At 37.3% G+C, this 20,862-nt stretch overlaps 1 protein-coding gene across 3 annotated transcripts in view; it reads right to left on the bottom strand.

The window, feature by feature from the left end:
• Window positions 1-20,862, bottom strand: part of NINL (ninein like) — a 174,236-nt gene that overhangs the window by 112,659 nt on the left and 40,715 nt on the right. For all 3 annotated transcript variants that reach the window (XM_007476594.3, XM_056813792.1, XM_056813791.1), the window contains exon 2: window positions 9,982-10,175. In XM_007476594.3, the coding sequence (XP_007476656.2) occupies window positions 9,982-10,164 (183 nt within the window). In that variant the 5' untranslated portion in view covers window positions 10,165-10,175. The remainder of the gene's footprint in view (window positions 1-9,981; window positions 10,176-20,862) is intronic.

Here is a 20,862-nt window from a genome sequence, read left to right as displayed (position 1 = left end):
ACCTCAGCAAGACAGTATACGATAAACCCAAAGATCCCAGCTTTTGGGACAAAAATCCACTATTCGATAAAAACTGCTGGGAAAATTGGAAGACAGTGTGGGAGAGACTAGGAATAGATCAACACCTCACACCCTACACCAAGATAAATTCAAAATGGGTGAGTGACTTAAACATAAAGAAGGAAACCATAAGTAAATTGGGTAAACACAGAATAGTATACATGTCAGACCTTTGGGAGGGGAAAGGCTTTAAAACCAAGCAAGATATAGAAAGAATCACAAAATGTAAAATAAATAATTTTGACTACATCAAACTAAAAAGCTTTTGTACAAACAAAACCAATATAACTAAAATCAGAAGGGAAACAACAAATTGGGAAAAAATCTTCATAGAAACCTCTGACAAAGGTTTAATTACTCATATTTATAATGAGCTAAATCAATTGTACAAAAAATCAAGCCATTCTCCAATTGATAAATGGGCAAGGGAAATGGATAGGCAGTTCTCAGATAAAGAAATCAAAACTATTAACAAGCACATGAAGAAGTGTTCTACATCTCTTATAATCAGAGAGATGCAAATCAAAACAACTCTGAGGTATCACCTCACACCTAGCAGATTGGCTAACATAACAGCAAAGGAAAGTAATGAATGCTGGAGGGGATGTGGCAAAGTAGGGACATTAATTCATTGCTGGTGGAGTTGTGAACTGATCCAACCATTCTGGAGGGCAATTTGGAACTATGCCCAAAGGGCGACAAAAGAATATCTACCCTTTGACCCAGCCATAGCACTGCTGGGTCTGTACCCCAAAGAGATAATGGACACAAAGACTTGTACAAAAATATTCATAGCTGCGCTCTTTGTGGTGGCCCAAAACTGGAAAACGAGGGGATGCCCATCAATTGGGGAATGGCTGAACAAACTGTGGTATATGTTGGTGATGGAATACTATTGTGCTCAAAGGAATAATAAAGTGGAGAAGTTCCATGGAGACTGGAACAACCTCCAGGAAGTGATGCAGAGCGAGAGGAGCAGAACCAGGAGAACATTGTACACAGAGACTAATACACTGTGGTATAATCGAACGTAATGGACTTCTCCATTAGGGGCGGTGTAATGTCCCTGAACAACTTTCAGGGATCCAGGAGAAAAAAAACACCATTCATAAGCAAAGGATAAACTATGGGAGTGGAAACACCGAGAAAAAGCAACTGCCTGAATACAGAGGTTGAGGGGACATGACAGAGGATAGACTTTAAATGAACACTCTAATGCAAATACTATCAACAAAGCAATGGGTTCAAATCAAGAAAACATCTAATGGCCAGTGGACTTACGCGTCGGCTATGGGGGGTGGGGGAGAGGAAAAGAAAATGATCTATGTCTTTAACGAATAATGCTTGGAAATGATCAAATAAAATATATTTAAAAAAAAAAAAAAAGAAGACAGAAGAAAGAAGGACAAAGTCCAGCTCTCTATGATTTGCTCTGTTGTGATATAGTGACTTAACTTCCAGACCTGTCAATCCCAAATTGAACTACATCCCACCATCCTTCAACCTAAGACTCATTCTAGTATTAGGGAAACCCCAAACCCTCTTTCCCTCCATTTCTTATATTTCCTGCTTTCCCAATAAACCCCTTACTTAATTTAGAGAAGAGAAAGAGTATTTTGAGACATCATAAACTCAACCTGAATTGATTTAAGAGACTAATTAATAGAAGATCAACAGGAAGGGGGAGGGAAGAAGGGAGGCTGAAGGGAGGAAGAAGGGAGGAAGGGAGAAAGGAAGAATATTAACAGCCCTGATCTTTAGTTATCATTTACTATTCAAATAATTCCCTTATTACATCACAGAGCCAGAGGTAAGAGATGAGTACCAGGTGGACACCAAATGAAGAAAGCAGTCCCAAAGTTGTCTAACTTCTCAAAGGCTCAGTTTTCTCATTTCTGAAATACACTATCTTTATTAGAGGGTTTCTTGAGGAAAGCATTTTACAAACCTTAAAAGTGTGAAATAAATGTATTGACTCCTATTTGAAGTCTTTCTTCCTGACATATTACATCTTCATCAGCTATCAGGCAGCTATCAATTTCATTTGACTGTTCCTTAACTTGTTCTTCCTTTAACCAGCACTTTTCAAATTTTGTTAGTAAAACTCATTAGTTCTTAGACGGTGGAATAAATAATCTGTAGCTACAATAAGAGAAGTAGGGAGCACATACAATTCTATGAAAAGGAGTGTCGATCATGAAAAGTTAAGACTTCTAGCTTTACTTTCCTGTGTTTAATCTCCTTAATCCTATTCCATTTGAAAAGGGCACAACAAGCCTCACACCAAAGGTGCCTGTCTTCCCTAAACACCTTGTTCACCCAAACACTGAAAACCTCACTGGATAGGCAGCACAACCTGCCAGAGCTTTGAGTCCTGCTGACTCTTCTTCAAGAGTTCAGTTTTGCCTCCAAGGCATTAGAAAAGGACTTTAGTGGAAGATTATCTTTGAACAAGAAAAAAATAGACTAAAAGAATCCAGCATATCTGCTGTCCAAAATCTCATCTATGCTCCTAGCTAGCCCTCAGCACAATCAAATTTGGAATCATCTGTAAATCTTTATCATTAAGTTGGCAGTAGAACTAAAATAGACAGCAGGGTTTTTTACCTTTGAGATGTTAAATGTGATACATAGGACTTACCTCATAACACTAAAGTAGATAATGACAGAGGTCAGGAAAGGAAAATCAACCTTATTTCACTGAGATGGGGAATTCCTTCTACCAGTATAGTACAGCAAGAAACTTTGAGAGCTGCCTAGAGTGGGATCAAACTCAAAAAGAAACTGGAGCTACTAATCTATGCATAAGGATCCTTGAAGTCCATATACTGACATACATGCATACATATACACACAGATATGTACATGTTTACATATATGCACATGAAATATATCAATAATACAATAACCATAAACTATCTACACTATGTTAGATTTTTATTTATTTTTGTTAGCTATTTCTCAATTTCTTAATTACATTTTAATCTGGTTTGGGCTATACTTAGGAGTCTGATGTACCAGTTATGTGTTTGACCACTGGCCTAGACTGCTAAGGGGTTACATGATTTGCCAGTGTCACATTGTCAGCATATGTCAAAGATCAGATTTGAATCTACATTTTTCTGAATTTGAAGCAGACTATATTCCTATCTACACTATAATAATGACAAAAGAGAGAGACAAAAGAGAACTTCAGAAGAAAAAATATCAAACCATCACTGAGGAAGAATTAAAAGATAATGAAGAAGGAAGTGGAGACAAATTAATCTCTGGGAAGATTCTGTAATTCATGACAAACTGCATGTACTCTGGAACAATGAGAGGAAATGGACAGGTAAATATCTATCATGAGGATGCAGACAAGAGAAGTAGTGAAAGATGAACTTTTAAGTAATCAAATAACAACACTGAGTACATAGAGCAATGTCCCAACTGAGACAAATATGATCCAGGTGACAGAAGGCAAGTCATATAACTTCTCAAATCCTCAGTTTCTGTGAGAGAGAAATTGGGAAAGCATTCAAAAGCCAGAGGGAAAGCATGTAGCAAGACAAGAAGCAATGGCTGGAGGTTGATCAGTTGTCAATCAAAGGAAGATTCTATTTGTAATGTTATTGGGAAACAGTTGAAGGCAAGAGCCAACTGCTAACTGATTTCTGGGCTTCTTGCCTGATGGTGGTGACTTAGAAGGAAGAAGCTGGGTTTATCTCTGGGACTTGGGATAACCAAGTTGGCAGTGGCCTGTCTGATTTGAAGGCAGAAAAAGAAGGACAATAGTCCATATATATCTCTCTGACTTACTCTGTTTCATGGTAGTGACTGAATTTCCATTTCCCTCAATATCCTCCAACCTAAGGCTCACTGTAGATAATAGGGAAACCTCCAACTCTCTTACCTCCATTCTCTGCCCTTTCCTGTCTTCCCCAATAAACTCCTTACTTGAGATAAAAGATAAAGATTATATCATTTGAAACATCATAGCTCAACCTGAGTGACTTAGAAGGAGGCTGAAGAAGAAGGAGGGCAGGGAAGCAGAGGGGAGGAAGGGAGGCTGGAAGAAGGAGCTGGGAAGGCAAAAGGAAGATTACTACCTGATACATTAGTTATCATTTTCCCATTAAATCTATTCCCTCAATATTATCTATTACAATTCCTCATTCCTAAAATGCACTATCTATAGTAAAAGGCTTCTTGAGGAAAACATTTTGTATTATAAATACTATCTGAAGTCTTCTTCCTGACCTATACATCTTAATCAGCCTATCAGTCAGTTGCCAAGTTTAATCTAACTGTTCCTTAACTTGGTATTCCTTTAAATAGCTCCTCTCCAATCTTTTATTTTTTATTTTCTTTTTTTTTTAATTTTGTCAATTTCAAACATTATTCCTTGGTTACAAGAACCATATTCTATTCCTCCCTCCCCTTCCCATTGCCAACCCACAATTCCACTAGGTATTCCATGTGTCCTTGATCAGAACCTATTTCCATGCTGTTGATGTTTGAACTAGGATGTCCCTTTAGTGTCTATATCCCCAATCATATCCCCCTCGACCCATGTAATCAAGCAGTTGCTTTTCTTCGGTGTTTCTACTCCCACAGTTTTTCCTGTGAATGGGGATAGTGTTCTTTCTCATAGATCCCTGCATTGTTCAGGATCACTGCATTGACACTAATGGAGAAGTCCATTACATTTGATTGTACCAGTGTATCGCTCTCTGTATACAATGTTCTCCTGGTTCTGCTCCTTTCACTCTGCATCACTTCCTGGAGGTTGTTCCAGTCCCCATGGAATTCCTCCACTTTATTATTCCTTTGAGCACAATAGTATTCCATCACCAACATATACCACAATTTGTTCAGCCATTCCCCAAATAAAAGACACCCCCCCTCATTTTCCAATTTTTTGCCACCACAAAGAGTGTAGCTATGAATATTCTTGTACATGTGTTTTTCCTTATCTCTTTTGTGGTTTGTGGTACAAACCCAGCAGTGCTATGGCTGGATCAAAGGGCAGACAGTCTCTTAGTGCCCTTTGGGCATAGTTCCAAATTGCCCTCCAGAATGGTTGGATCAATTCACAACTCCACCAGCAATGAGTTAATTCTTTGCCACATCCCCTCCATCAATCATTACTTTCCTTTGCTGTCATGTTAGCCAATCTGCTAGGTGTGAGGTGATACCTCAGAGTTGGTTTGATTTGCATCTCTCTGATTATCAGAGATTTAGAACACTTTTTCATGTGCTTATTAATAGTTTTGATTTCTTTGACTGAAAACTGCCTATTCATGTCCCTTGCCCATTTATCAATTGGAGAATGACTTTAGCTCTTTGTTAATTTGAGTAATTAGACCTTTGTCAGAGGTTTTTGTTATGAAGATTGTTTCCCAATTTGTTACTTCCCTTCTAATTTTGCTTACATTAGTATTGTTTGTACAAAAAATTTTAATTTGAAGTTATCAAAAGTATTTATCTTACATTTTGTGACTTTTTCTAAGACTTGCTTGGTTTTAAAATCTTTCCCTTCCCAAAGGTCTGACATGTATACTATTCTGTGTTCACATAATTTACTTATAGTTTCCTTCTTTATGTTCAAGTCTTTCACCCATTCTGAGTCTATCTTGGTGTAGGGTGTGAGGTGTTGATCCAAACCTAATTTCTTCCACACTGTCTTCCAGTTTTCCCAGCAGTTTTTATCAAATAGTGGGTTTTGGTCCCCCAAACTGGGATCTTTGGGCTTATCATAGACTGTCCTGCTGAGGTCATTTACCCCAAGTCTATTCCACTGATCCTCCTTTCTCTCTCTTAGCCAATACCATATTGTTTTGATGACCATTGCTTTATAGTACAGTTTGAGATCTGGTACTACAAGGCCACCTTCCTTTGTATTTTTTTTTCATTATTTCCCTGGATATCCTTGATCTTTTCTTCTTCCAAATGAACTTTGTTATGGTTTGTTCTAGTTCAGTAAAAAAAGTTTTTTGGAAGTTCAATGGATATGGCACTAAATAAGTAAATAAGTTTGGGTAGGATGGTCATTTTTATTATATTGGCTCGTCCTACCCATGAGCAGTTAATGTTTTTCCAATTGCTCAAATCTAGTTTTAGTTGTGTGAAAGTGTTTTGTAGTTGTGTTCATATAGTTCCTGTATTTGTCTCAGCAGATAGATTCCTAAGTATTTTATATTGTCTAAGGTGATTTTGAATGCAATTTCTCTTTCTAATTCCTGCTGCTGAGATGTGTTAGAGATATATAGAAATGCTGATGACTGGTGTAGGTTTATTTTGTATCCTGCAACTTTGCTAAAGTTGTTGATTATTTCCACTGGCTTTTTAGTTGATTCTCTAGGATTTGTTAAGTAGACCATCATGTCATCTGCAAAGAGTGATAGCTTGGTCTCCTCATTGCCAGTCTTAATACCCTCAATTTCTTTTTCTTCTCTAATTGCCACTGCTAGTGTTTCTAGCACAATGTTGAATAATAAAGGTAGTAAGAGGCATCCTTGTTTCACTCCTGATCTTATTGGGCATACATCTAGTTTATCCCCATTGCAGATGATGTTGGATGATGGTTTTAGATAGATACTGTTTATTATTTTTAGGAAAGATCCTTCTATTCCTATACTTTCTAGTATTTTCAATAGGAATGGGTGTTGTATTTTGTCAAAGGCTTTTTCTGCATGTAGAGATAATCATGTGATTTTTGTTGGATTGCTTGTTGACATGGTCAGTTAGGTGGATGGTTTTCCTAATATTGAACCATCCTTGCATTCCTGGTATAAATCCTACCTGATCAAAGTGAATAAAATGACTTTTTGGAGTCTTTTTGCTAGTGTTTTACTTAAGATTTTTGCATCTATTTTCATTGAGATTGGTTTGCAGTTTTCTTTCTCTGTTTTTGGCCTGCCTGGCTTAGGGATCAGTACCATATTTGTATCATGAAATGAATTTGGTAGAACTCTCTCTTTGCTTATTATGTCAAATAGTTTGTATAGTATTGTGATTCGCTGTTCTTTGAATGTTTGATAGAATTCACTTGTGAATCCATCAGGCCCTGGGGATTTTTTCTTTGAGAGTTCTTTGATGGCCTGTTCAATTTCTTTTTCTGATATGGAATTATTTAAGAATTCTATTTCTTCTGTTACTCTAGGCAATTTATATTTTTTAAATATTCATCCATATTATCTAGATTGGCATATTTATTGCCATATAATTGGGCAAAATAGCTTTTAATGAATGCCTTAATCTCCTCTTCATTGGAGGTGAGGTCTCCCTTTTCATCTATGATACTGTTAATTTGGTTTTTTTCTTTCCTTTTTTTTAATTAGATTGACCAGTACTTTGTCTATTTTGTTTGTTTTTTTCAAAATACCAGCTTCTAGTCTTATTTATTAGTTCAATAGTTCTTACAGTTTTGATTTTATTAATTTCTCCTTTAATTTTTAGGATCTCTAGTTTTCTTCTGGGGATTTTTAATTTGTTCGCTTTTAAGTTTTTTGATTTACATGTCCAATTCATTGACCTCTGCCCTCCCTAATTTGTTAACATATGCACTCAAGGATATACATTTTCCCCTGAGTACTGCTTTGGCTGCATCCCATAGATTTTTTTTTCAAACCCTTACCTTCCATCTTGCAGTCAATACTGTGTATTGGCTCCAAGGCAGAAGAGTGGTAAGAGCTAGGCAATGGGGGTCAAGTGACTTGCCCAGGGTCACACAGCTAGAATGTCCGAGGCCAGATTTGAACCTAGGACCTCCCGTCTCTAGGCTTGGTTCTCAATCCACTGAGCTACCCTGCTTCCCCCTCCATAGATTCTGAAAGGATGTCTCATCATTGTCATTTTCTTCAATGAAATTATTAATTGTTTCTATGATTTGTTCTCTAACCGATTTGAGAATCATATTATTTAATTTCCAATTAATTTTTGATTTGGCTCTCCATATACCCTTACTGATAATTATTTTTATTGCGTTATGATCTGAAAAGGTTGCATGTATTATTTCTGCTTTTCTGCATTTGTTTGCCACGTTTTTATGACTTAGTATATGGTCAATCTTTGTGAATGTACCATGTGTTGCTGAAAAGGAGTATTTCTTTTTGGCCCTATTTATTTCTCTCCATATATCTATTAACTCTAATTTTTCTAAGATTTCATTCACAGCTTTTACCTCTTTCGTATTTATTTTTTTATTTGATTTATCTAAATTCGATAGCAGTAGGTTCAGGTCTCTCACTAGTATAGTTTTACTATATGTTTCGTCCTTCAATTCTACTAGTTTCTCCTTTAGAAATGTGGATGCTATACCATTTGATGCATACATGTTGATAACTGATATTTCCAAATTGTCTATACTCCCTTTTATCAGGATTTATTTACCTTCCCTATCCTTTTTAATCAGATCTATTTTTACTTTGGCTTTGTCAGATATCATGATTGCAACTCCTGCCTTCTTTCTGTCAGTTGAGGCCCAATAGGTTTTGCTCCAACCTTTGATTCTAACCTTGTGAGTATCTACCCACCTCATGTGTGTTTCTTGTAGACAACATATGGTAGGATTTTGGATTCTAATCCACTCTCCTATTTGTTTTCGTTTTATGGGTGAGTTCATCCCATTCACATTCAAAGTTATGACTGTCACTTGTGTATTCCCCAGCAATTCGATATCCTCTCCTAGTTCTGTCCTTTCTTCTTTTGCTATATCCTTGTAAACCCGTGGTTTACTTTTAATCAATCCCCCCAATCCCCTCCCTTAATATGCTTCCTTTTCTGGTTCCTCCCTTTTTGTTCTCTTCTTGTTTTTTTAGGGTCTATTAAGTTCCCTCCCCTCTCTCTTTCCCTCCCTTGTTGTACTCCCTGCCCCCCTACCCCTTAGTTTATCCCTTCTCACTTTCCCTGTAGGATAAGATAAAATTCAAGACCCCAATGGATATAGATGCTCTTCCCTCTCCGAATTGATTTTACTGAGAGTAAGGTTTAAGTATTACCTATTATCACTCTCTTCCTCTACTTCTTATAAGAGTATTCTCCTCCTTCCCTTCCCATGTGTATCTTTGTGTGATAAAGACTATCCTATTCTTTTTATATCTTCAAGTATCTCTTGGTGCCATATTCGATTCCCCCCCTCCCTTTTTCTTTTTTGCATATCATCTTATAGCCCTTAATGCCCCAATCTTTTCCTGTGAAATATTCTTCTAATAACTATAACAGTGAATATAATTTTTGAGAGTTATAAATAACATTTTCCCCATATATTAATATATATAATTTGATCTAGTTGTAGCCCTTAAAGAAGAGAGTTTCAATAAAAAAAGAAAAAATTTTGCCCTTTTTGCCTCTCTTTCTTATTTACCTTTTCATGCTTCTCTTGGTCTTTGTGTTTGGATATCAAACTTTCCACTTAGTTCTGGTCTTTTCTTTACAAATACTTGGAAATCTTGTATTTTGTTGAATGCCCATACTTTCCCCTGGAAGTATATAGTCAGTTTTGAGGAGGTCTTGGCCTTTGAACTTGGCCTTGGAGGAGCTCAGACTTGAGATCTCAGACTGCTTCCCTGTGGACTAACACGTGGTGAGTGAAAAGGCTGACTCCCTTTCCTTGGTTCTTCTGGAGACACTAGCCTCTGGAGAGGCCCCTCATCTTGGAAGAGGCCTCTGAATCCCTGTCCAGTTCAGACCAGGCTGGAGCAGCGCTCTCTCTCTCTCTGAAAATGAGGTGAATAGTATTTGCAAGACCCACTTCACAACTGAGGACCAAAGGATATACCAAATGTAAAATAATCTGTAAATCATAAAATGCTACATAAATGTAGGTTAGGAATAAGTTTGTGTGATCCTTTTCACATAAAACCTACTCTACCAACACACATCATCATTATTCAGCAAATATTTTTTTAAAGTAATAATGTTATATTAAGTACAAACCTTGGCAAAGTGGTCATTCCCAAGTAGTGTCTCCAAAAGAACAGGTAGCTGTCTCTCCAGATGAAGCTTCTGACACAGCTCTGTCAGGTCCTCTTTGTCCAGGTATCCTGTGCCAGTTGTATCACAACTGCTATAGACTTCCTTGAGCTGGGAAACATATTTGTTCTCTTCTTCCTCATCCATCCCATAGCACACTACATGTGTTAATGAAAACAAAATGAAAGCAGCAGGTTTAGATAAAGTGTTTCACCTTCTCCCTCTATATCAGGCAGTAATATAAAGTTATGTAGATAAAGTCTCTTTAGGGTTCCAAAGATGGGAAAATTCTGATTCTCTCAAATAAAAGAAATCAGAAGAATGTTTTCTTTGGCCCAAGAAATTGGAACAGTGACACCATACATAGGAATACATGATTTAAAGTTGGAAGGGAATTTAAGATGTCGTTTAATCCAACTCCCTTATTTTACAAATGAGTAACCTGAGGTCCAGAGAGGTAAAGTCATTCAAACCAGAGTCCCAGAGTTAGAAGCAAAGCCAGAATCCAAACTCTGATTCCTTGACACCAAAGCTAGTGCTCTTTTGCTATATCATACCCATTTTTCTATTGTAAAACAGTAAGGCTGATAATGTTTGTCAGAACATCATTCAAAAGATTGAGGTGCATCAAAAAAAAAATCAATGAGAATCATCCATGGCAATGTCTTTGTCTCATTTGGAAAATTTACAAAATTTTACCTGCCTATGCCACTAGAACCTAATACTCAATATGCTGAAAGCTGAAATGATAATTTTCTCTAATAATTACCCTACTTTCTAAACTTCCTAATTTTTATTGATAGTATTACTATTTTTTCAAGTATTTAGTTCCCAATCTTAGTCACACTTGACTACTGTCTCTCCCTCATCTATCATATCCAATCAATTTCCAGTTCCTAACAATATTATCTTCAAGGCATCTTTCAATTCTGTTCCCATCTTTCGACTCATATGGCCACAATAATAGCAACTCTCATCTGGAGTATTAACAACTTAACAACTCTCATCTGGAGTATTAAAAGTTTCTTCATAATGGACTTCTCTATTAGCAACAATGCAATGATCAAGGACAATTCTGAAGGATTTATGAGAAAGAATGCTATCCACATTCAGAGAAAGAACTGTGGGAATAGAAACACAGAAGAAAAGCAACTGCTTGATCACATGTGTCAATGGGGACATGATTAGGGTTATAAACCCTAAATGATCACCCTAGTACAAATATCAATAATATGGAAATAGATCTTGACCAAAGACACATGTAAAACCCAGTGGAATTGTGTGTCGGATATGGGAGAGGGAGGAGAGGGAAAGTACATGATTTTTGTAATACTGGGAAAATGCTCTAAATTAATCAATTAAATAAAATTTAAAAAAATAAAATAAAAGAGTTTTTTAACTGGTCTCCCATCCTCCAGCCTCTCCTCTCTCCAATCCATCCTCCACATAGCTCTAAAATAATCTTCCTAAAGCATGGGATTCACCATATAACTCACCTGCTAAAAGGCATTCATTAGGTCCCTAATGCCTTTAGGATAAAATAAAATTCCTTAGCCTGCCATTTAAGGTCCTCTACAATATGGTTCCAACCTACCTTTCCAGCTTTATTTCTCATTTCTTCTATTTAAGTACTCTGTGCTTCAGTCAACTTGGCCTGCCAGCTCTTCACTAATCTGATCTATCATCGTTTCTTACATTCACAAGAATTGTCTTCCACCAGCATGTCTTATATATATATCATGGCTGCCACTCCTCCTCATCCTAGAAAATCCATGTCCTCCTCTATAGATTACTTCATTATTCCCTTCCTGACTCATCAATTCCTCCTAAAACCTCCAATGTAAGTAAAGTACCAGGCCTGCCATGTTCACTCCTTCATCCCTCCCTGGACTCCACTTGACTCTCTGAACTTTTATTTTTTATACCATGATATCTATTCACCCCCAAACTCCATCAACTTTTTAGCTTCTTTTTATATGTTGTTTTCTTCCATTAGAATGTAAACTTTTTCAGGATAAAATTCACCTCTCTTTTCATTGTATCCCAGCCCTTAGCAAAGTATCTGGGGAAATGGCAGGTTCTTAAAAACAACAACAACATCATACCATCTGTCTTGGAATCAATACTAAGAATTAGTTCCAAGGCTAGGTAGCATGAAGATTGGATTTGGCTCTCCCCTGATTGTAACAATGAAGGTACTTAGCTTTTCCTTGATTGTGAAGATTGAATTGTAATCCCCTGTCTATTTGTTGATTTAATCCCCCAAAACCTAAGCACAGTACTTGAAGTTGAGTGGGAAGACCTGCCCATGTTAGATCTGATCACCAAGGGTATAAATCTCCCACTTAATCATGAAGTAGGAGGTCTGTGGCCCACAGGTAAGATAGTGGGTAATGAATTAGAATCAACTAACTACCTTCTGGGCAGTCCTAGAGCAGAGCGTCAGCTGTGATTGGTAGACATGGAATTAGGGGAAGTGAGGAAACAAGAAAGATCTTTGAAAGAAAGAGACAAGAGCCTGAGAGAAGTTGGTTATTGGAGGTTGGTCTTCTGGAGGTTGCTGGGAAGTTAGTTATTGGAGCTTGGTCTTCTGGTTGGTTCTTGAGGGTTGGTCTTGCGGGAGTTGTTGGTGGTTGTTCTTCTGGGAGTTTAAAAGAGACACACTTGGAATGGAGCCTGCTGGAGTTGAGGCTGATAAAAGAATCTGCTGATTGAACTGACACCATGGTGAGTGTAAAGGGTGCCCTTTCTGGAGGCATGAGCCTCCCAGAAAGGCCCATCATCTTGAGACTCCCTGGCTAGGGCCTTAGAATCTTGTGATTTCATTTCTGATTAGAGAAATCATTTGGTGCACCAATACCTGAAAGGTAGGTAAGACAAGAAACCCAAAATGAAGTTCATCAGAACTGTTTCAGGAAAGAATAGTTCCAGGATGTTCCCCCCAGGTCATAAAGTTAGAAGAAACATTTCTTAGCTTTGAACCAAGAACACCAGAATAGCTTTCTTGGATACTGTTGGACAGGAAAAGGATCTTTCCTCATAAGAAGAGTTTCAACTGGACTGCTGGAGATTATGGAGATTCAACCATGCTGAAATTGCCTTGTTTCCTTATGGATTAGAGGAGCTGAAAGAAATAGTTTGGCTGCCCTAGAAAAAAAGAAGATGGACTGGAAAAGAGTAATCTATTAAACTGGACCCTATAACTTGGGAGTATATGTCTGTTTAAAGAAGTACAGAATTCCAGAAGTGGGAAGTGATCTTAGAAGTAAATCAATCCATTCTATACCCCCAAAAGAATCATCATCACAATACATATGACAAGTGGTCATCCATTCTACCTAAAAACTTCTCTTAAAGGAGAACTCATTCACTCACTGAGGCAGCCCATTCTGTTTTCAGATAGCTCTAAATTGTTAGAAAGTTTTCTCTACATCAAATCTAAATTTGTCTCTTTGTAACTTGTGCCCACTGCTCCTCTTGCTGTCCTCTGGGACCAGTTAGAACTCATCTAATCTCTATTCTACAGGAGAGGCTTTCAGATACTTGAAAAAACTTTAGAGTGCCCCTGTGAGTATTCTCTTCTTCATGCCAAACATAGCAAATTCCTTCAATTAATCTTCACAAGGCATGGATCTCAGTCTGCTTGTCCTTCTCTGCATATTCTTCAGCTTATTAATGTTTCAGAACTGAACACCAATACTTCAATGTAATCTGAACATGGCAATACACACATGCAGCATATGTAGATGTGTGCATATACACGTGTGCTCACACACACTGTGATAGAGGCTGGCACTAAAGAAAAAGTGCCAGACTGAAGAGTATATGAAATTGATCAACTTGATGGGGGAGGGGCCCCTGGGGTGGAATTTCCAGAGGAGAGAAGACTGGCTGGAGAGCAGTGAGGGTCTCTTGGTCTTGAGACATCGAAGAGAGAAGATGGATAAAGACTTTCTCCTGAGGGTTACCCACTTTTCCTGCTGGTAACTGGAAATCTTTCCCCCCAACACTTCCCAATTGAAGGGACCTTCTGAAGAGAAATCTGAGCAGACTTTACCTCAGCTCCTGTTGCCCAGGGGTGAGTCAAAATCTGACTTTCTTAGGGGGGCTCAGGCTGCCAAAGCCTGAGTTCCCCCCAAACTCGAGGAGGGAGGAAAAGGGTTTAGATAGAGACAGAGACCCCCTTTTCCCACTTTCCTTTTCCCATTCTTCCCTGCCCATTATTCCTTTTGTATTATCTGATTAAGTTAACAATAAAGTTATCTGTTCCCCAAGTTGAGTGTGAGTGAATGAATCGAGGGGAGACCTTTTGGTCTCGAGTACTGGAGGGGGGACAAGAGGGACAAGAGCGAATTAGGGAGAGCAGATTTAGAAGGAGGGAAAATCTTCAATCCCCCTCTCTTCTCTCTGAACTAACTCATTACATTCTGCTGTCTCCCCTGAACCTCGCTTTGTGGGGAAGGGGGGTTCTCCTCCCTGTTCTCTTTTCCCATTTCCATACCAAAGGCCCAAGTCCCCCTATCAGGGTACATCCCTTCTCTCTCTTTCTTTTTTTTAAGACAGCTGGCACCCCAGATTAATAAGGACCCCATTTACTTAAAAAATAATAACTTTTTTTGACTGTCACCAACTGCCATCTACTGTCAGTTGTGAAGTTTTTCAATTACAACTCCTGAGGCGAGCAGCCTTTGTCACTGACTCTGCTGGCAGTTTGTTCGTTTTCTGAATATGTCATGGTGGAAACTTATTTATTTCAATGTATATGTGGATGTACTCTCCTATAATGATTCTGAAATCTCAGGACCGGAAGAGGCTCTTAGAGACTCTGGTCGCAATGCCTTCATTTTTTGGATACTCAGGGAAAGGCAACAGCTTGCTCATCAGCACACAATTAATTACTAGCAGATCTGGGGCCAACCTGAAAGTTCCTGACACATAGTTTAGTGGATGTCTACATGTCTGTATGTGTAGATGTATATGTATGTAGATATGTACAAATATATGTTTATAGAAATAATACATAATTATTGATTATAAAGCAATACAACATATACAAAATGCCATTTATAGTTATATAGAATATGGGATGCTATATTATATTTGTATACATGCAATATTATATACATGTAATATAACATGATGACAGAATGTATTTATAATCTATTATATATGATTAAAAATACAATAACAATTATATAACACATACCTATATCATTACTAAATATTATAAATACATTATGGACAATATAGTAGAAAATAAACTAAACAATGTGTTAGAAGCCTGTGCTCTGCTCAACTCTTCTAGTAATTAATTGTGTGACCATGAGTAAGCTACTTTCCCTCTCTGAGTATCTGTTAAATAAAATTGTTGAGACTAAACAGTCTCTAAGGATTCTTTCCAGACCTGAGATTCAAAATCAACAGAAGGCAATAAGCAATGCAAAAAACATTAAATGACTGCACTTAATAGAATGGGGGGGAAGGGGGAATAAAACAGTCTTTACCTTGAAAAAGGTGGTGATGGAGATACAAAACAATTGGAGATTGCTCACTTACAACTGGGGGACTAGATGAATCATTTTATAGATAGTAGTTTCTGAGCTGAAAGGAGCTAGGAATTCCAAGAAGCAGAGGTAAGAAAGGAAATGACTATAGGCATGGCAAACAATTTGGGCAAAGGCACAGAAGTAGAAGATGGATGTCATGTAAGATGAAGGATAAGAAAGTCAGTTCATTTTGACCAGAAAGTGATTTTGGAGAACTAATGTGAAAAAAGCTAATAGGCGGAAGCTGGATCGTGCATTGTTTTAAATGCCACACAAAAGAGTCTATTTTATCAAAGTGGCAACAGGAAACCCTGAAGCTTCTTAAACAGGGGAATGACATATACTCTCACAAGCTTATTTTGGCAAAAGGACATGGATTAAGGAAATGGAAACATTTAACTTGGAGAAGAGAAGACCAAGGGGTGGGGAGAGCACAGAATAGCTTTCTAACTGAAAAGGCTGTCATGGAGAGGAGGATTTGGATGTGTTCTGTTTGATCAATAGGTAGAAATAAGCAAAAAGGTGAATTTAGATTTGATGTAAAGAAAAACTAGCAATTATACCTATCCAAGAGTACAGATGGGTGGTATCAAATTACTCCATTAAAGGTCTGCACTTCAATTTGGAATTATGCCCAAAGGGCGCTAAAGGACTGTCTGCCCTTTGATCCAGCCATAGCACTGCTGGGTTTGGACCCCAAAGAGATAATAAGGAAAAAAGACTTGTACAAGAATATTCATAGCTGCACTCTTTGTGGTGGCAAAAAAATTGGAAAATGAGGGGATGCCCTTCAATTGGGAAATGGCTGAACATATTGTGGTATCTATTGGTGATGGAATACTATTGTGCTCAAAGGAATAATAAACTGGAAGAATTCCATGTGAACTGGAACAACCTCCAGGAATTGATGCAGAGTGAAAGGAGCAGAACCAGGAGAACATTGTACACAGAGAGCGATACACTGGTACAATCAATTGTAATGGACTTCTCCATTAGTGTCAATGCAATGTCCCTGAACAATGCAGGGATCTACGAGAAAAAACACTATCTACATTCAGAGGGAAAACTGTGGGAGCAGAAACACAGAAGAAAAACAACTGTTTGATTACATAGGTAGATGGGGATATGGCTGGGGATGTAGACTCTAAATGAACATCCTAATGCAAACACCAACAACATGGAAATCGGTTTTGATCAAGGACACATGTAATACCCAGTGAAATTGCACATCAGCTATAGGAAGGGTGGAGTACAGGAGGGAGGGAAAAAATATGATTCTTGTAACCAAGAAATAATGCTATAAATTGACTAAATAAATAATTTAAATTTTTTTAAAAGCATTGAAAATCCTTAACTTGAAGACCTCTTGTGAAATGGGAACCTATTACCTCCTGAGGCAGCCCATCACACTTTTGGAGAGCTCTAATTGTGAGGAAGGTATAGGTGGTACAGTGGATAGAGTGCTAGAGTTTGAATCAAGACAACTCATTTTCCTAAGTTCAAATCTGGCCTCAGACACTAGCTATGTGACCTCGGCAAGTCACTTAGCCCTGTTTGCCTCAGTTTCCTCATCTGTAAAATGAGCTGGAGAAGGAACCCAAATGAGATCACAGAAAGTCAAACATGACTGAAAAACCATGGAACAAAAACAACTAAAATTGTGAGAAAGTTTTTCTTTACTCAAAGCCTAAATTTTCCTCTTTGAAACTTAAAGCCATTGCTCTTTGAGTACAAGCACAAAATGTCTAATCTCTCTTCTATATAACAATCTTTCAAATATAATTCATTTAAATTCAGTCATAATTAAACATATGTCCCTGCTCTTGGTACAGAGGTTGAGAACTAGAGGACTGGGGATATGGAATAGGCTAAATCTCAGATAAGTTTGCTGGAAACTATTGGTTTTTCTGACATGTTCTTTTGTGTTATGAAGAAGGGTTCAACAAGAGGCTGGATTTAAGGGAAAGTCACTATACTGTACAAGGAAAAGGTAGCAGTACAACTTCTTAAAATAAACCCAATCAGGCAATCAAGTAAATCTAATATTCTCTGAACTATACAGTGTAACAAACAGAAAAACATGACATGACTTCTGCTGTCAAGAAGAAAAATCATAGAAAATCAAAGAAGTTCATATGCACTAATATTCTAAAACTGAGGTACTCAGAATATAAGTGGCAGAAAGTAAGTGCTCTCTTACAGGCAGCTAACTAGCTCAGTGGATAGCGTGCTAGACCTGAGTTCAAATTCTTCCTCAGACACTTACCATTCCATAATGCCTGGATAAGTCACATAGCCTCTCATTTTCCTCATCTGTAAAATGGAGATAATAGCACCTACTTCACAGGGATATTGTGAAGATCAAATGAAATAACATACATGAAAACACTTTGCAAACCTTAAAATGCTATGTAAATATTATCTAGCTAGCTCAAAGACATCAGAGATTGGTCTTAGCTAGTTCTCTTAGAGAGAAGGCGTCATAGAGGAAGTTCATGTAGAACTTGGAAGGTTTTAGAGAGTAGGATTTGGATAAGCAGAAGTGAAGGTGGAAGGCATTCTTGGAAAGTACCAAGACTATATTAAGGAATAAAAAGCAAATAGTTTCCACTTAAACTAGTTCATGGAAGACCTAAAGATAACTTATAGTGATTAGCCCTGGGTAAGTGGGTCTCAAGGCATTCTTGTTCAATTTTATACATCTATTGCTTCAATTAGATGGAATTTTTAAGTCTGATACACTTTTGTGGATAGATACCAAGAACTTACTTTAGGCAATAATTTATTTTTAATTGATTTTTGCCAGTTCCATATCCTGACTATAAGTACCACAAAGTTTCATTTTCTCCTTGTTTTGAAGGATGCTCTAAGATCAAGGGGGCAGCTAGGTGGAATATTGAATAGAGTGCCAGGCCTGGAGTTAGGAAGACTTTTAAGTTCAATTCTAGTTTCAGATACTTACTAGGACTAGCTGTGTGACCCTGGGCAAGTCATTTAACACTGCCTCCATTTCCTCATCTGTAAAATGAGCTAGAGAATGAAATGGAAAACCACTCCAACATCTTTGCAAAGAAAACCCCAAATTGGATCACAAAGTCAGACATGACTAAAACAACGAACAACAACTAGCACCAAGGGTTATCTGAGGCAAAGGTCTCCTAAAGAATGACACCCACTGCAATTTGTGTGGGTTTAAACCACCTTCGTCTGGATATTATGAATGATAAGAAGGTCTGACACAACTTCAAAATATGGAATATTCAAATTCTAAACAATCCCATCTGCAAACCCATGATAAATTCTTACAATTAGCTTAACTACTTGGAACTATATTTTGGAACTATATTCAAACCATATATTTCAAACTATATATTTTGAACCATAAACTAAAGTGCAAAAATAAAACCTTTTTGTTATTTTAGTACCCTACACAACTCATTCCTGCCACCAATTTAACCTTGTCCCCAAAGAAAATTGGCTAGTCTGAGGTACTTGTTGGTTTGGCTGATATACCCCAAAATGAAAGTGATAAATATTGAAAGGGATGTGGGACAACTGGGACACAGATGTACTGTTGACAGAGTTATGAACTGATCTAACCATCATGGAGAACAGTTTGGAACTATGCCCACTGGGCTATAAAATTGTGCTTATCCTTTCACCCAGCTAGGTCAGTAATTACAAAGAAATTTAAAAAAAAAAGGGAAAAGGGCTCATTTGTACAAAAAATTTAAGTAGCTCTTTTTGTGGTGGCAAAAAATTGCAAATTGGAGAAGTGCCCATCAGTGGGAGAATGCCTGAAGAACTACTGCACTAATGAGCAGAAAAAACCTAGGAAGATTTAAATGAACTGATGCAGAAGGAAGTGAGTGGAACTAGTAGAAAATTGTACACAGTACTGTAACAGCAATATTGGACAATGAACAACTGAGAATGAATGACTTAGCTATTCTCAACAATACAATGATCCAAGACAATCCTGAAGGAGTCATAATGAAAAATGCTATACACAAGACAGTGAAAGAATTGATGGTGTCCAGACACAGTTTGAGGTATATAATTTTTTCATTTATTTTTTCATACATTTTTATAATACATTTTTTAATACATGCATCTTCTCCTAAGCCATGACAAATATGGAAATGTTCTGTAGGGTTAATCAATATATAACATTGTATAAGGAAATGGAAAACCACTTGTATAAACAGTGTCATAACCAGTATCAAATTGTTTGCCATCTCAAGGAAAAGGGGAGGGAGAAGAGAAATTTGGAACTAAATATGTTAGAAAACAAATTCAATAAATGGTTTTTACATGTAAATGGGAAAAAATAAAACATTACTAGATAAAAAGAAAGAAGAAAATAAAACTGGTTGGTAATGTTTCCCCTTTTTACTTTTTATAAACCTAGATTGGTAAGGTCTGGCAGGGAAAGCAATTCTAAAATGATTAAAAGCTTATTTAACATAGTGACAGGAATTTCAAAAGCTTAATTATATCTATTTGTTACCTAAGCTTTTCTAAGTGTGTTACATGTCTTTTTATTTTCCTATTGAAATGAATTAAAATTAATTTTACCTTCATAAAATTTATATCATTCCATAATACCTTATAAGATGTGAGTAGATGTGCAATTAGAAACCTTTGGTTAAAATCTCAAGATATTTGCTACCTATATGACTATATCTCCTTCCTTTCTTCTGATATTGCCACCACTCTGTTGCAGGCCCTCATCACCTCTGGGCTGGACTATTACAGTAGCCTGCTAGTGCTTCTGCCTGCCACAAGTTTCTCCCCAATCCAATTCATCCTCCATTCAGCTGTCAAAGTCATCATCAGTTCTGACTGTGTCACACAAACACCCTGTCCCCAGCCCCCACTCAAACACCAGTGTATTCCTATTACTTCCAGGATCAAATAAAAAAATCCTATTTATTACTTGCCTCATCCATAACTTTCCAGTGCTCTTACACCCCTACAACACCACCATCCTCCACCCTGAAATCAGTGACACTGGTCTCCTCGCTGTTCCTTACACAAGATAATCCATATCCTAACATTATATACAGTAACTGCAATATTGTGGGACAATCAAATGTGATAAGACTTTGCTACTAACAGCAATATAATGATTCAGGACAATTCTAAGGGATTTATAAAAAAGAATGCTATCCACCTCCGGAGAAAGAACTGTTAAGAGTAGGAATGCAAATGAAAGTATGATTTATCACTTGTTCATTTGGGGACAGAATTTGGGGTTTTGATTTTACAAGATTATTCACAGGCAAAAATGAATGAA

This window comes from Monodelphis domestica, chromosome 1 (assembly GCF_027887165.1).
Source record: "Monodelphis domestica isolate mMonDom1 chromosome 1, mMonDom1.pri, whole genome shotgun sequence".
Classification (NCBI taxonomy): Eukaryota; Metazoa; Chordata; class Mammalia; order Didelphimorphia; family Didelphidae; genus Monodelphis; species Monodelphis domestica.
Note: the sequence above shows the minus strand (reverse complement) of the source record. Positions and strands in the feature narration are given on the sequence as shown.